Below are 13,635 nucleotides of genomic sequence, written 5' to 3'. Positions count from 1 at the left end.
TAATAATAGCAGAAATATTTCGCATTAAGTGCTTTCCTTTGGCCATAATTACAGAAAAAGCCATTCATATCTCCGGTTTTCCTAATAGTGGTCTGATTTTCTGTGGCGTTTGACAATAAAAGACTGCAAATTATACGGCATAGCATGTTAGAAATCATATAAAAAATTTAAGAACCGGTAGGAAACGCTAGTTTGCTGTTGTTAAATAAATATATCCAAAGACGATTCTTATTTAAATCTGTTCTAATTTTCTAGACAAATTTATATGACAATGATTTACTGTTCTAATTATGGAACAGAATCACTCGACAGTGAATCTAGGCTGTAAGTAACCACAGTAAGCTGCTGCCGACACTAAAATATGCCGCAATAAATTCACCCTTTTCAAATCTGAGAATTATATATATGTATATATATTCTAGAGAGAGAGAGAATGGTTGTTTGGTTATCTTATCTCTCAAATCTTAGGTGACGTGAGGTCTTATATCTCAATATTTTAGCTTATAATTACCTCTCAACAAATGTATTTTAGATGGTTTGTCTTGAATATACATAAATTACAACATAAACTTGTTATCGTTGGACCCTCGATTCGTATGTTTCAAGTTGGACCTTTTTCATTGACACTTTAAATCTATAAATTGAAGGGATGCTGAATATTTTAACTTCTTGGTTCCCAGATCAGGTTTTGCTAAAACCATGAATTTAACATCTAAGAAGTGAAACGCCCTCACAACTAGACCTGTCGGTCTGGTGGCAGAAATTTATAGCGTCCGCCACTTGTCAAGTGTCTCCCTATAGTAACTCCTCCTTGATCCATGAGACATTCAATATACATTAATATATATATCCATGAGACATTCAATATACATTAATATATATATATATATAAAAAAGACACTACCTCTTCTTGTCACTCTATGACGAGAATTAGTTTAAAAAAAGTGCATGAAACGTTGTAATACAACTAGCAAATCGTTCTTGTTACCAAACAACCCTTAAAATAGCAATGCGTTATTGATTTTGTACTAATTATTTCATTTCAATGGCGTTCCATGGTTTGAAATTTGAATCAATAATGAAAAATTCATAATCATAACTCTTCATCAAATTGGAATGAAATCAAAATTGTGGGTTTTAGTTTCATGATTTCATAAACAAGATACTCTGTCTGTTTAATGATTTTAATGTATTAAAAAAATTAGCATTTTGATTATAAAATTTCGTGATTCTGAGTATAGCAAACACCCACTATAAAACGTGCTTATTTGCCACTCACTAACACATCTATTTCATCATTTTGGAAATCGATTGTATATATATGATTCTCATCAAAATGGTTTAGTAACAACCTCCTTCTTTATAAATATATGACGAGTTTCAGAACATGAATGATACAAGATAATCATAAACAAACACTTAACTAATTGTTGTCTTTATGTTACGATAATTTATTTTTTAGTTGGCATTATACATTTACATATTTAAAGTAAAAGACTTTGGTTTTAACTCTTGGCGTTTTACTTATTTTTAAATAAAATATTAACCGTACTTTTCAGTGAGGTAAACTAAAATGTGCACTAATTTGCACCTAATAGCTACGTTTAAAATATGATATTCATCTCACAACTTTCGTTTACGTTATATGTATATTGTATTTATAACGGTGTTTTGTTGGTTATTGTTAAATTTATATTTCCTTGTATAGGTTATAAAGATTCAGACAAAGAAAAACTGCCATAGGAAAATAGGTGGTTTATTGGAATTATTACAAAGGTATCATGTGTTGGTTCCCTCCTCATTTCTTCCCTCCAAAACCCTACGCCTGTATCTCTTCTTCAAAGCCATCCAGGAACCCTGCCGATGCTGATCCGGCGATCTACCCGATTCCACTTCCCTCTCAGGACCGTTCGATTATGCCAGACGGGCCGTTCCGACGACCTTCCGATGGACTCCCGAGACGTCAGCCCGGTGGTCCACCAGATTGCTGGGATCGTGCTATCGGAAGATCCTGGGGTTCCATTGGAGGACAGCCTATCGGCCGCTGGCGTCGCCATTGACGCAGAAGTCGCCGAGACGGTGCTGAAGCGATGCTTGAAGGCCCCTGTTTCGGCGCTCCGCTTCTTCGATTGGGTCGGCCGCCGGCCAGGGTTTCGTCACACCGCTGAAACCTACAATTCGATGATCCACATAGCCGGAGAGGCGAGGGATTTCGATCTGGTGAAGGATTTGCTCGCGAGAATGGACACTGAGTCGGTCAAGGCGGACGTCAAGACATGGACTACCGTCGTCTCTCAGTATGGAAAGGCGGGGCTGCTAGGCGGGGCGCTGCTCTCATTCGAGAAGATGAGGAGCTGCGGCGTCGAGGCCGACGAGGCGGTCTATTCTTCGTTGGTTCGGGCGCTTTGCGAGGGGAAGAAGATCGAGCTCGCGTTGGAGTTCTATCGGGAAATGGCCTTTAAGGGGATGAAGTTGGACGAGTATGTGTATAGATTGCTGATGACGGGGTTGGCGGGGTCAGGCGATGTGGGTTCTGTGCGTTCAATTGCAGACGACATGGCGAAGGTCGCAGGAATGACCGAATACGCCGTGAATTCTTCAATGCTGAAGAGTTTTTGCGTCTCCGGAAGGATGGAGGAGGCACTTGAACTGGTTTGGGAGATCAGAACGAAGAACGTGTGCATCGACAACCAGCAAGTTCAAATTCTGGTTGATGGATTGTGTCGCGCCGGCAGAATTGATGATGCTCTGGAATTTGTTGGCGAGGTGGAGAAGGAAAATGTTTCGGTGGGTACATCGGTGTATGAATCTCTCATTGATAGTTATTCGAAAAGGGGAAACATTTTGATAGCTCGCGAGCTTTTAGATAATTGGAAGAAATTAGGCTTCATTCCGTCGATTTCCCTGTATACTACTGTAATTCAGCGTCTTTTCTGTCTCAATGAGTATGCAGAAGCTTGCAAACTCTACGAGGAGATGAAAGCGAATGGCATCGAACCTGACGTTGTAGCTGTGACTGCATTGGTTGCAGGGCACGTTCGCCATGGTTACATTTCAGAGGCATTGGAGGTGTTTGAAGGTATGAAGAGCAAAGGGTTAAAGCCCACAAGGAAGGCATATTCAGTGTTCATCAATGAACTATGCAAAGCCTCGGAGACTGAGGTGGCCAGGAAGGTCTTCGATGAAATGCGGGGGTGTGGACTTGGTGTTGGGAATGAATTATCACGTCTAGCTAGGAAATCTATGGACGATAGAAAACTGTGCATGACAACAAAGGAAATCAAGCTGAAAATGAACGCTTATAGAGTCCGAAATCAAGAGATCCAGCGCAAACAGGCAGATTTGGCAACTAATTCTTCTTTCAGTCATGAAGATGTTGACGGTCTTCTACCTGTTAGATCATCTGAAATGAGTTCAAATGAATTACACCAATTGAGTAGCTCCGAGTTTGATCAAGCCGGAAATGAATGTTTTAATGAGGGCGATCTCATGGAAGTAACCGGACTTCTGTCATCTTCCTGTGATTGGACAGACATTCAGGATGCATTGGAGAAAAGTGGGATTCATTTCTCATCATCACTTGTTGTAGAGATTCTACATAATTGTCGAAGACATGGAAGTGCTGCCATGAAATTCTTCTCATGGGTAGCAAGGAAACCTGGTTATCAACACACTGTAGAGACCTACAACATGGCCATCAAAATAGCTGGCAGTGGAAAAGACTTTAAGTACATGAGAATGCTCTTCGAAGAAATGGAAGGGAAGGGTTGTGAAGCAACAGCGGATACATGGACAATCATGCTCACACAATATGGCAGAGCAGGATTGACAAAGATGGCATTGCAGAAATTCAAGGAAATGAAGGCTGGGAAGTGTAAGCCTAAGGGGAGCACATACAAGTATCTGATACTGTTCCTATGCGAAAGGAAAGGCCGGAATGTCGACGAAGCAATCAAGCTTTCCAGAAAGATGATCCGTGCCGGATTTACCCCTGACAAAGAACTGGCCGAAACATATCTTCTCTGCTTATGTGAAACAGAAAATCTAACAGAAGCTCGAGCTTTTGTTGAATCAGTGTGCCGGAAATGTTTCACAAGCCAAATTAGTTATTCCATGCTTGTGAAGGCCCTCTGTAGAGCAGGGAGATTGGAAGAGGCTGCATCACTGGTTGATGAGCTGGAAAATCTTGGATGCGTTATTGATCAGTATATATATGGAAGTCTTGTTCATGGTCTGTTGAGGGGAGGAAAGCATGACGATGCATTGGCTAAGGTTGGGAAAATGAAGGAAGAGGGCATTGTGCCCACTGTTCATGTGTACACTTCGTTGATATCTTATTATTTTAAGACCAAGCAAATGGAGAATGTAGCAAAGATCTTGGGGGAGATGAGAGAGGATGGTTGTCCGCCCAGCATCATTACTTACTGTACATTGATCAGAGGTTACATGGATGAGGGTCGAGTTATTGATGCTTGGAGTGTTTTCAGGATGATGAAACTCAAGGGCCCTTTTCCTGATTTTAAGACATACTCCATGTTCATAACCTGTCTTTGTAAGGTTGGTAGGTCAGAAGAAGGACTCCAACTTCTTCACGAAATGATAGAAACTGGAATTGTTCCAAGTACTGTAAACTTCCGCACTGTTTTTTATGGTTTAAACAGAGAAGGCAAGCCAGATTTAGCTCGTTCTGTGTTGCAAGTAAAATGGGCACTAATGAGAAGTAGAAAATGTTGGCTCTAGCATCTGCTTAGATACTCAGGAATTAGTTCATTGTTCACACCATAGGTTTTACTAATTTAACTTCTCCTGCCCATCAACTTAGGTGCCAATCTTTTTCTTCTCTTGTTGGCAATAGAAGTCATAGCACAAGACATTGAATATCTCATGCTTTCACATGGTCTTAACTTCCAGTAAATTTCTTTACTGTTTTCATTTATATCATCAAAATTGAACTTTTTCTTTTGAATTTCCATGTATTTAAATTACCATATTTTTTGCTAAGGAATTCTAGAATAGTGATGACAACGTCCTCCAATGCTATCCATTAAATTGGGAAAATGATTGGTCGCCTTTCTAGAAAATGCCAATTTTGCCTAGTCAATACTATATTTATATGTTACAGGCGATGGTGACAGAAGTAGCGGTAAAGTTACATGCGTTTTAAATTCGGTTCTTTTCACTTGATTTGCGTCCAATCTTTTCATAATATGTGTATGACAAAAATCCACAAATTATGTACCCCAATTTTTTATAACATGTGTGTGACAAAAACCCAGAAATTGTATACGATGAAGGTGCGCACCTTTAACGGGGATGTTAATGGTTCGGATCTAGATAATCTGAACATACGGAAGGATGCAAAAATCGGATTTATTATAGCTAACTTAAACAGAACCCCGAAAAAATATTTTAACCAATTATATTACTAGCATTTATGGGTTGGGCTTGTCCTGGTATTTAATTGGCTATTTATCACCTATCCGGATCTAAATAAACCGTGACCCAAACAAAAGTGGGATTCTGTTCTGGATCTTTGGCTCCAAATCCAAGCACGCCTGGACCAACCTACCGACCAAGTAACTTTAGTAACCAAAGAATTTGGTTCTTTCCCCTCCACCAAAGCTAATCCTATATAAGAAGCTGGTTCCGTTGTGCTTCCAATACGGATCCAAAACCAGTCATATGCTCATACCAGTTACGGGTCTCCACTACTTTGATCCAAATTCAGTGCAGCCCTTGTACTTAACTCGAATGGCAGGAGGGCCTTACGGTCATTCCCCCTGTCAAAGAAAAGCGGGTTTCTTCCTCTTTTCAACTCGAAGTCCTCTCTCTCTTCCCTTCTCGTTGCGGGCGTCTCTGAGAGTCTGCGAGGAAACCCTAGTCTAGGAGGAGCCAAAGGAGGCGAAAATGGTCGAAGGAAAGGAAGGGGATTGGGAGTGCAGTAGCTGCCAGAACCGCAACTATGCCTTCCGATCCTTCTGCAACCGCTGCAAGCAGCCGCGACTCCTCGTGGACACTAAGACGCCGGCCGACTCCAAGTGGCTCCCCCGGATCGGAGACTGGATTTGCTCTGGTTTGCCTCTCGACTTTCCCTCTACGATTTGAAATCCTTTTGTTTTTTTGGGGCCGTCTGTTATCGTCGATTCCTGATATTTTATGGTTCTAGGCGAGATTCTTGAGTTTTGTCCATTTATTGGTGTTTGTTTTGGATTATATGTTTATTGGTTTAGATGAGTTTTTTGGGTGAGATGGAAGGTGGATCTCCCTATTTATTTGATGAAGAATAGGATAATTGCATTGAATTTGGTTTAAGGGTGATAAGTGTGTGATCATTACTAGTAGCAGTTGATCGAGTTGCATACTTGTTTGGTTTTCGGCCGAAAGAGGGAGGGATTGGTTGTCGTTGCCCTTCAAGATTTAGGTATCACAATTTGTTAACATTTTTAATGGTTTTTTTAAAAGGCCACTTATTCTGCAGCACGGCGTGCATCTTTCAGTTACATAGCTGTCTATCATGAAATTTCTAGAGATAGGTGGCTGCTCATGTCGAGAAAAATAAAATGGTGAGTGTAGATATGTGGAGATGCACGCTCACCATACACCACCCCTTAGTTGAGATGTCAGTTTCCCGAACGAGCAAAGCCCTGATGCAAAGCTTTACGAGTGCTTTTTGGTTCATAGGTTATTGTCTCAATTTGGTCCTGCTGCTGCTTTATATACTAAGTGTTGCTTAGGCAGCAAGTGGTGCTTGGAGCCTAGGCATGTTGGTGGGAGTGGGCAGCATTAGGTGGTCCCCCCCCCCCCCCCCCCAAAAAAAAAAAAAAAAAAAGGAAGAAGAGGAGCCAATCAACTGCATGGGATGCTAACATTACTAATAACACGCATTCGGCATTCCTCAACAAAAAACACATGTGACTTTCAATAACAATATAAGAACTAGAAGGCGCCATGGACATTAATCATACCATAACAAAATAATATAGATGTTTAGGAGTTTACAGAATCAAAATAACTACAAACTATAGTTACTATACTATCAAATATCTTCTTGTTAAATGCGTATATGCATCATACAAGTATTAAACAGAAAAGCATAACTTATACAGAGAATAACACACACATAAACATGTTCTGTCTATGTGCATGCAGTATATAGAAGCATGAGGAAATGAAATCTGCGTAATAACAGAAGGAAGTCGGAAAAGCTGTTTCATATGGCAGAAGAATAAGAAGAAAAAGAAAAATTTTGTCTCAGGCAATAGAAGAAGAATAAAAGAAAAGAAAAAGGAAGAAGGGAAAAACTAAAAATAGAAATTGTGTTTTCTTTTTGAAATCTCCTCCTTTTTCGACCATCTTATTTACATTTATTGCATAAGCTGCTTGTTTTCTAGCCCCTAGGCAATAGCCCAGGATGTCCTTATGGCGGTTCACCTAGGAATCCTTAGCTTAGGTGGCCTATTGCCTAGGTTTCGTTATGTCAGGTCACCTAGGAACAGTTACCATAGGCGACCTCTTGCAGCTGGCATGCCTAGGGGGCATAAGTACATGCGCTTGATGAAACAGATAAGAAAACTGTTTGCTGTTACTAAATTGAATCCCAAATCAAACCTGTCAAAACCTGTGAAGACGTCTTTGAAAATTTAGCTCTCATTGTAATAAATTATGCTTTGAAAACAATTTGTAGCCTAGATGCAAATGTGCTATCTCTCTAGCTAGCCAATTTTATAACTTCAACGGGTTTATCTGTGTGAAGGTCAATGTCTTCAATGCACAAACTCCAAAACTGATGTTGGGGTCTTGCTGTACTTTCAATATGCCACCTCAGGGTCCATTAAGAACTGACTCTAACATTATTCTGGAAACTTTTATCCATGCCATATCTTCTCCTCTTTTCTTTTGGGAACATGTGCTGATCTTTTGTACAATGTTGGAATGATACTATGTATAGTGGTACTGTAATTTGCTACTGAAAGTCAATTTGGCATGTTTTTCTGACATTGTAGCTAATGAATTTAAGATGTATGATAATGTTTGTCTATGCAAAGAGGTTAATTGCTTACATGGTGTTTTCCTTTTAGTATCTATTATTCTATTTATTAAAGCAGAAAAATATTAGGTCATATAATCACTTTGGTTTGCCATATGACTTGGTGTTTTTTTTTCTCTCTTGTGTGTGTCTGTGATTTGGGATGGTGTGCGTATACTTGGTGGCCTTTTCCTTGCTGGCTGCACCATTTGTTGGGTCTGAACCTATGGATCAATAGGTTGCAGTAACAACAATTATGCTTCAAGAGAGAAGTGCAAAAAATGCGGGCAACCAAAGGAAGTGGCTGCAATGCCAGCAATTGCACTGGCTGGAGCTTCTATCCCAACTCATGCACATTATTTTGCCAGGGCACAGGGTGGACCGGGATTAAATATGAATCAATCTGATCTTCAGCAACAGGCATTTTCGGCAGGAACTGCAGGGGCTGGTTGGCCATATACTGCTGATAATAAGTATGGACTTCAGACATCAACTTCTTGGTCATTTGGTGGAAGCAGTAACAGTGGATATGTGAACAATACCAGTCAGCTTCTTATGGTTCCTAAAGGATGGCGTAATGGGGATTGGATATGTAACTGTGGTTTTCATAACTATTCCTCTCGTGCTCAGGTAAAGAAAGCTGGTGTTTGGATGTGTGTATGTTGGTGTCATGATATTTCTATGGACTGGTTAGCTTCCTAGTTGCTAGGTTTTGTCACAACTGCATATGTATTGGAACTCTGGAATTCATCTTTATGATGTCCCTTCTGTAAGGTATTGACATTCTGATCTAATTTCTTGGTACGTGCAGTGTAAGAAATGTAACGCTCCTTTTCCACCTGGTATGCCTTCTTCAACGGCTGCCCCTGCAACTACTGATTTGTTTCCCAGTAAGTTGCTTTTGGTGCTTCATAGTTAGCGTCAAAGGCTCTATCGGGTCACGTTAAGACTGCATATTTATTAGCTGAGTAATAAAACAGACAGTTGCATGTTTATGCAGATATTGATATTTGAAGACTTTGAGCTTGTTAGTGATTCAATTATAGAGGTCAAAAATTATTGGGGGCATAAATCCTGGTTGTACTTTGATGTAACTGATCTTGCTCAGTTTGGCGATTGCTGTTAGTGCTTATGGAAAAGGGTTATTTTTAACCTTGTGAAACTTTGTTGTAATTTGTGTGGAAAAAAGCTGACCGAAGTCGCATCTTTGGGGATGAGGTTGATAGAATATAAATGGCGAGTATTCCTTTCATGGCTTTGATATTGTAATCCAGAAGTAAATATGGTGTGCATATGCTCTGTTGTCCACCCACACAACTCATAATGAATTTGTTCCCCTCTAATTGAGGCTTTTGTTGGTATGATAATACAACTTCTCTACCTTTTAATGCTGTTAATGAGTCAAATTATTATCTATATTAACTTACAAGATAGGATACTCTCCTAGACTTCACCGGCTCAGTTAGTTGGGTCTCCCTTATGGAACTGGCCTTGTTTTGTCCTCGACGTACTTGTAGATGATCTAACTCTATCTTATTGATAGCTCTAACTCTTCCATCTATTTTCTTTTCGTGTGTTATGATCTTCACATCTCTCTCTCTCTCTCTCTCTCACTCACTCACTCACACACACACACACAAAAACACACTGGTTCACTATTTGAGAACTGGTTGCAAATTTTGGTGTTGCAGCATTGGGTACAAAGCGTCTTGCATCAGAAGAATTTGTTAATGGCTGGGACAGCAAGAGATTGAATGCAGGCGATATGAACAGCCACATTATGGTATTGCTTTGCATGTAGTTTCTTTCCTGAATTAGTGTAAGGATTGGTTCTTTTCTAACACTGTCTTCCTGCTGGAATCAAAAGCCAACTGGGCAGCAAGTTTCTTATGGAGGGTTTTCTCAAATGGCTGGATCCACTAATGATCAAACATCCACGTTGTATACCACACTTTCTGCTGGAAGCACTGCAGCTGTTCCTAATTTGCATATGCACATGCAAACGTCACAGATGACAACAGTTCCTGCAATTCTGGGAAAAGGGTAATTACTTTTTCTTGTTATCTAATTTTATATGATTAACATACAGAGTTTCCTTTTGTTTATGGATATGCCAAGTTGAACCACCTAATAATTTTGGGGCTGCTGTATTCTTCAATAAATAAATGTGGTCATGTTTGATATTTACTGGATGTTGGCTAGAAAATTGACGTAACATTCCTTTACATCTCATATTGCCAGTAAGGTTTGGCATCTTTTCAATGGCAAAATATGAAATTTATGGCATTACATCATTAATAATACTGAGTAACTGCTTCTCAGTGTGGATGCTGAGGACCTTCTTAGAGCAGAAAGTGAATCTAGAGAAATGAAAGGATCTTGTTTATAGATGTTAAAAGTATGTGTTTTCCCAGAGATGATGAAAGCTTTTGTATGGGTTTTTTCCTCCCTTAGAATGACCTTGGCAGTTCTTGTTTTTTCTACTTATTATTTTCTTCAACTAAATTCTTTCTGAGGTTGTTGAGCTTTCTTTATGAATACATTATCTAATGCACTTAAGCCTCTCAATTAAAAATATTCTCTTTTCATGGGAAGCTAATGTTTTAAGTTTTTGTCGATGCTTTTTCTCTTTTGCTAATTATTTCACAGTTTTTGGCTTACATCTTGCATTGTTAAGCACAACTATTTATCTGACTGTATGGGCCAATTTTTACGTGTCAATGATGTTCCTTTTTAGGCTGAAACTCCATCACGAGCCAGTTTACGTTACTTTCTTGTAACGTGTTCAACTGCTATTTAATTTATTTATTGGTCTGTTGCCCATAACTCATTCAATGAAGCATCCTTCCAACTTATCATAAATCATGAACTTTTTGTTTTATGTTATTTACTTGGTAAAATCTGGCATGTGAGGGAGGCTTGTAATAGTTTTTATTTAAACAACTGGATGTTAGGGTCAACATTACTAATGCTCGATCATGATGCATGTTGTGATTTGGTCTGACAGCCATATTAGTTCTGATAGATTTTTGTGGTAGTTTTGTCAAATGTAAATTTCTGAAAGATGAGGATGAAATTTTATTCTGATCGCATGTAACAGATAAGGAATTTACCGTCCAAAGGCATAGTTTCTCAAATCAGAAGGAAAATTACAACAACAAAACTTTAGGCACTATATCAAATAGTTACTGATGTTCATAGGACTGGAAAATGTCGTTAGGCTTCATTCTAATCCCATTTCTCTTAGTTTTTGATAGGTTCAGGTTGATATGCATAATATATATATATATATATATATATATATATATATATAATTCGATAACACACATACCGATACTACATATGCATTTCTGCATGCCCTTATAGCTTTAGCCAATCATAATCCATGGGTTCGATGCTTTTCACTGCTTTCTTGTCCTTCATGCAATGGATGATCTTGCTATTTTTTTTCTCTTCGTGGTGATAATTTTTTTCTGGGCCAAGTAATGGGGACACTAGATGGTTGCAGCTTGGAACCCCTCACTAATGATAACCACACGACACTTGGAATGACACAATTGAACTTGCTCAGTGAATTTTTATTCTGTATGGATAGGGCTTTTTTACTGAATATTGTGTACAATCTTTGAGATTTCCTTGTATACAGGTTTTGTCTTAGTTATTTAAGATGAAGATTATTTGTTTGAATGCCTGATTCTATGTTGTCAACTGTGCCTAGGCTCGCCAGGACCTAGGCTTGGCTGATTGCTAGGCTAGTGTTCCTAGGCTACCTGCTATTTCAAAATTTCTAGGCCATCACGTAGGCTCGCTTAGGCACTAAACAACCTAGTTTTTTCTTTCCAATTAACAGCTTAGATTATTTTCTTCATCTTTTTTTTCCCTCTCCTGTTTGAGACAGATTTTCTTCTTGTGCTTCAGTTTTTATGCAGATTTTCTTTTCCTCATTCTTTCTAGACTTGTTTGTCTTTTGGCATTAGAAGTGTATATATGTTTATGTCATGAAGACCCGGTGACCGAACCTTTTTGATTTCTGGTGTACGTTTCTAGGTGTTAGAAATCAGTATTATAGATTTACCAGCCGTTTTTTTAGGAAATCAACACATTTTATACACTCTGAACAAATAATGGTGATTGTGATGTTAACTTATTCTGTGTTATGATTTTGTTATTTGGTTATGAATTGATACCATATGGTTTCTGCTGGACAGTTGCTTCAATGTTTTTGTTAAATTTAACATTTTATATTCCATGTTATAGTTTCTTCCTTTTAAAATAATCTTGTACTGCTTAATTCATTTAGTCCTCGTAGGTTGTAGCTTCAAATTGCTTAGCCTGCTCTGCGCGCTTTTGACAACATAGGCCTCCTTACATTATTCATATTTTCAATTGAACAGTGCAAAGCAATGGCGGCATGGAGATTGGATGTGTACCAATTGCAATAACCACAATTTTGCATCTAGACTACATTGTAACAGGTCCGTCTCTGTCATTTGTAATAATAAATGTGTTGTTATGTGAAATGCTTTTTCTGCTGCAAATATGATACCTTACATAACATACTGGCATATTATTTGTTGTTCAATAATTTATTTATGCCTTCTCAGCCGATTAAAGATGATAAAAAGGGAGTATTTTTAGAGGGTCATATGATGGATATTTTTGTTGCCTGTTGGCATGCATAGCATGTGGATTTTCATTATATTCCTCAGGAAAATGAGCTTGGACTGATATGATTTTACTGCAAGACTTAGTGTTTAATATGTAAAAGTTTTTGGTCAGTGGTTGGGTTGCTGACCTGCATCCATGTGCGTTGACGTAAGAGAAGCTGGTGAGTTTTGTCTGCCGTGAGTCGTGACTACCGGGTTTATGGTAGCATGAGCATGTCTTTGCAGTTGGTTTACTTGGTCACTTTTTTTTTCCCCTTGATTTTATGGTCTTACGGTCGTTGAGTGACGGAACCTTTTCTTTGTTATTAGTGTTCCTTTTTGCGTTTGCAGCATAGGCTGATATCCAGTTTTTTTCCTTTTTTTTTGGGCCTTAAGAGTATGCGTACATATCTGTGTGTGCTAGCTACGCTAAAAGTAATTGGTTCTTTGAACTTCACCTTTTTGCAGGTGTAACAGTCAAAAGGATGCGATTACTCAGACGGTTAATGTTGTATAATTGTTTTAGTGGGCATGGGGCTGCTTGTATTTTATAATTTGCAGAGTGAGATCGTTTTTTGGTATATGGAAGAGTGAAATTGTGATTGTTTTTTAATAGATTGCTCAAATACATTTTTGTCAGATTGAGAAACTTCTTCCTTGGTAAGAAGAAATGAGTTGATATTTCAATTACTTCTCGTGTGTAATCAGGACGGACAAAGCTAGTGGAGAGAGTTGGTATGACCAATAGGTCGGGGAAATTGTTGATATAATGTTGTGCAATCATCTATTCATCTTTGTCTGCTAACTTGCTCTTTGCATGTTTGAAGGTTGCTTGAATCCTGAAGTGGTTAACCCTGCATAATTTGATATTCAATAGCCCTTGTATAAAAGGGTACCAAAAAAGTCATTTGCTTCGCCACCCCGTCGAGCCTGGAATTTGACAAGTTTGTTATAATCCGATCG

General features: G+C 38.8%; 2 protein-coding genes across 2 annotated transcripts; both read left to right on the top strand.

Moving 5' to 3' along the window:
• The first annotated feature begins 1,825 nt into the window (after positions 1-1,825).
• LOC116246879 (putative pentatricopeptide repeat-containing protein At5g06400, mitochondrial) lies at positions 1,826-4,840 on the top strand. Its single transcript, XM_031618785.2, has one exon. The coding sequence runs from the start codon at positions 1,864-1,866 to the stop codon at positions 4,738-4,740; it is 2,877 nt and encodes a 958-aa protein (XP_031474645.1). The 5' UTR covers positions 1,826-1,863; the 3' UTR covers positions 4,741-4,840.
• A 948-nt stretch (positions 4,841-5,788) lies between these two features.
• LOC116248123 (uncharacterized) lies at positions 5,789-13,430 on the top strand. Its single transcript, XM_031620738.2, has 7 exons — positions 5,789-6,073; positions 8,265-8,656; positions 8,838-8,916; positions 9,718-9,809; positions 9,894-10,069; positions 12,421-12,501; positions 13,141-13,430. The coding sequence occupies exons 1-7, from the start codon at positions 5,908-5,910 to the stop codon at positions 13,187-13,189; spliced, it is 1,035 nt and encodes a 344-aa protein (XP_031476598.1). The 5' UTR covers positions 5,789-5,907; the 3' UTR covers positions 13,190-13,430.
• The last annotated feature ends 205 nt before the right edge of the window (positions 13,431-13,635 follow it).

The sequence above is a fragment of the Nymphaea colorata genome, chromosome 2 (genome assembly GCF_008831285.2).
Source record: "Nymphaea colorata isolate Beijing-Zhang1983 chromosome 2, ASM883128v2, whole genome shotgun sequence".
NCBI classification, from domain to species: Eukaryota; Viridiplantae; Streptophyta; class Magnoliopsida; order Nymphaeales; family Nymphaeaceae; genus Nymphaea; species Nymphaea colorata.
This window is presented reverse-complemented; position numbering and strand designations above follow the sequence as displayed.

Coding starts and splice junctions, on each gene's coding strand:
- LOC116246879 (XM_031618785.2), top strand. CDS start 1,864: ATGCTGATCCGGCGATCTACCCGATTCCACTTCCCTCTCAGGACCGTT.
- LOC116248123 (XM_031620738.2), top strand. CDS start 5,908: ATGGTCGAAGGAAAGGAAGGGGATTGGGAGTGCAGTAGCTGCCAGAAC. Junction 6,074..8,264: donor CGGAGACTGGATTTGCTCTG/GTTTGCCTCTCG, acceptor ATGGATCAATAG/GTTGCAGTAACAACAATTAT. Junction 10,070..12,420: donor CCTGCAATTCTGGGAAAAGG/GTAATTACTTTT, acceptor TCAATTGAACAG/TGCAAAGCAATGGCGGCATG.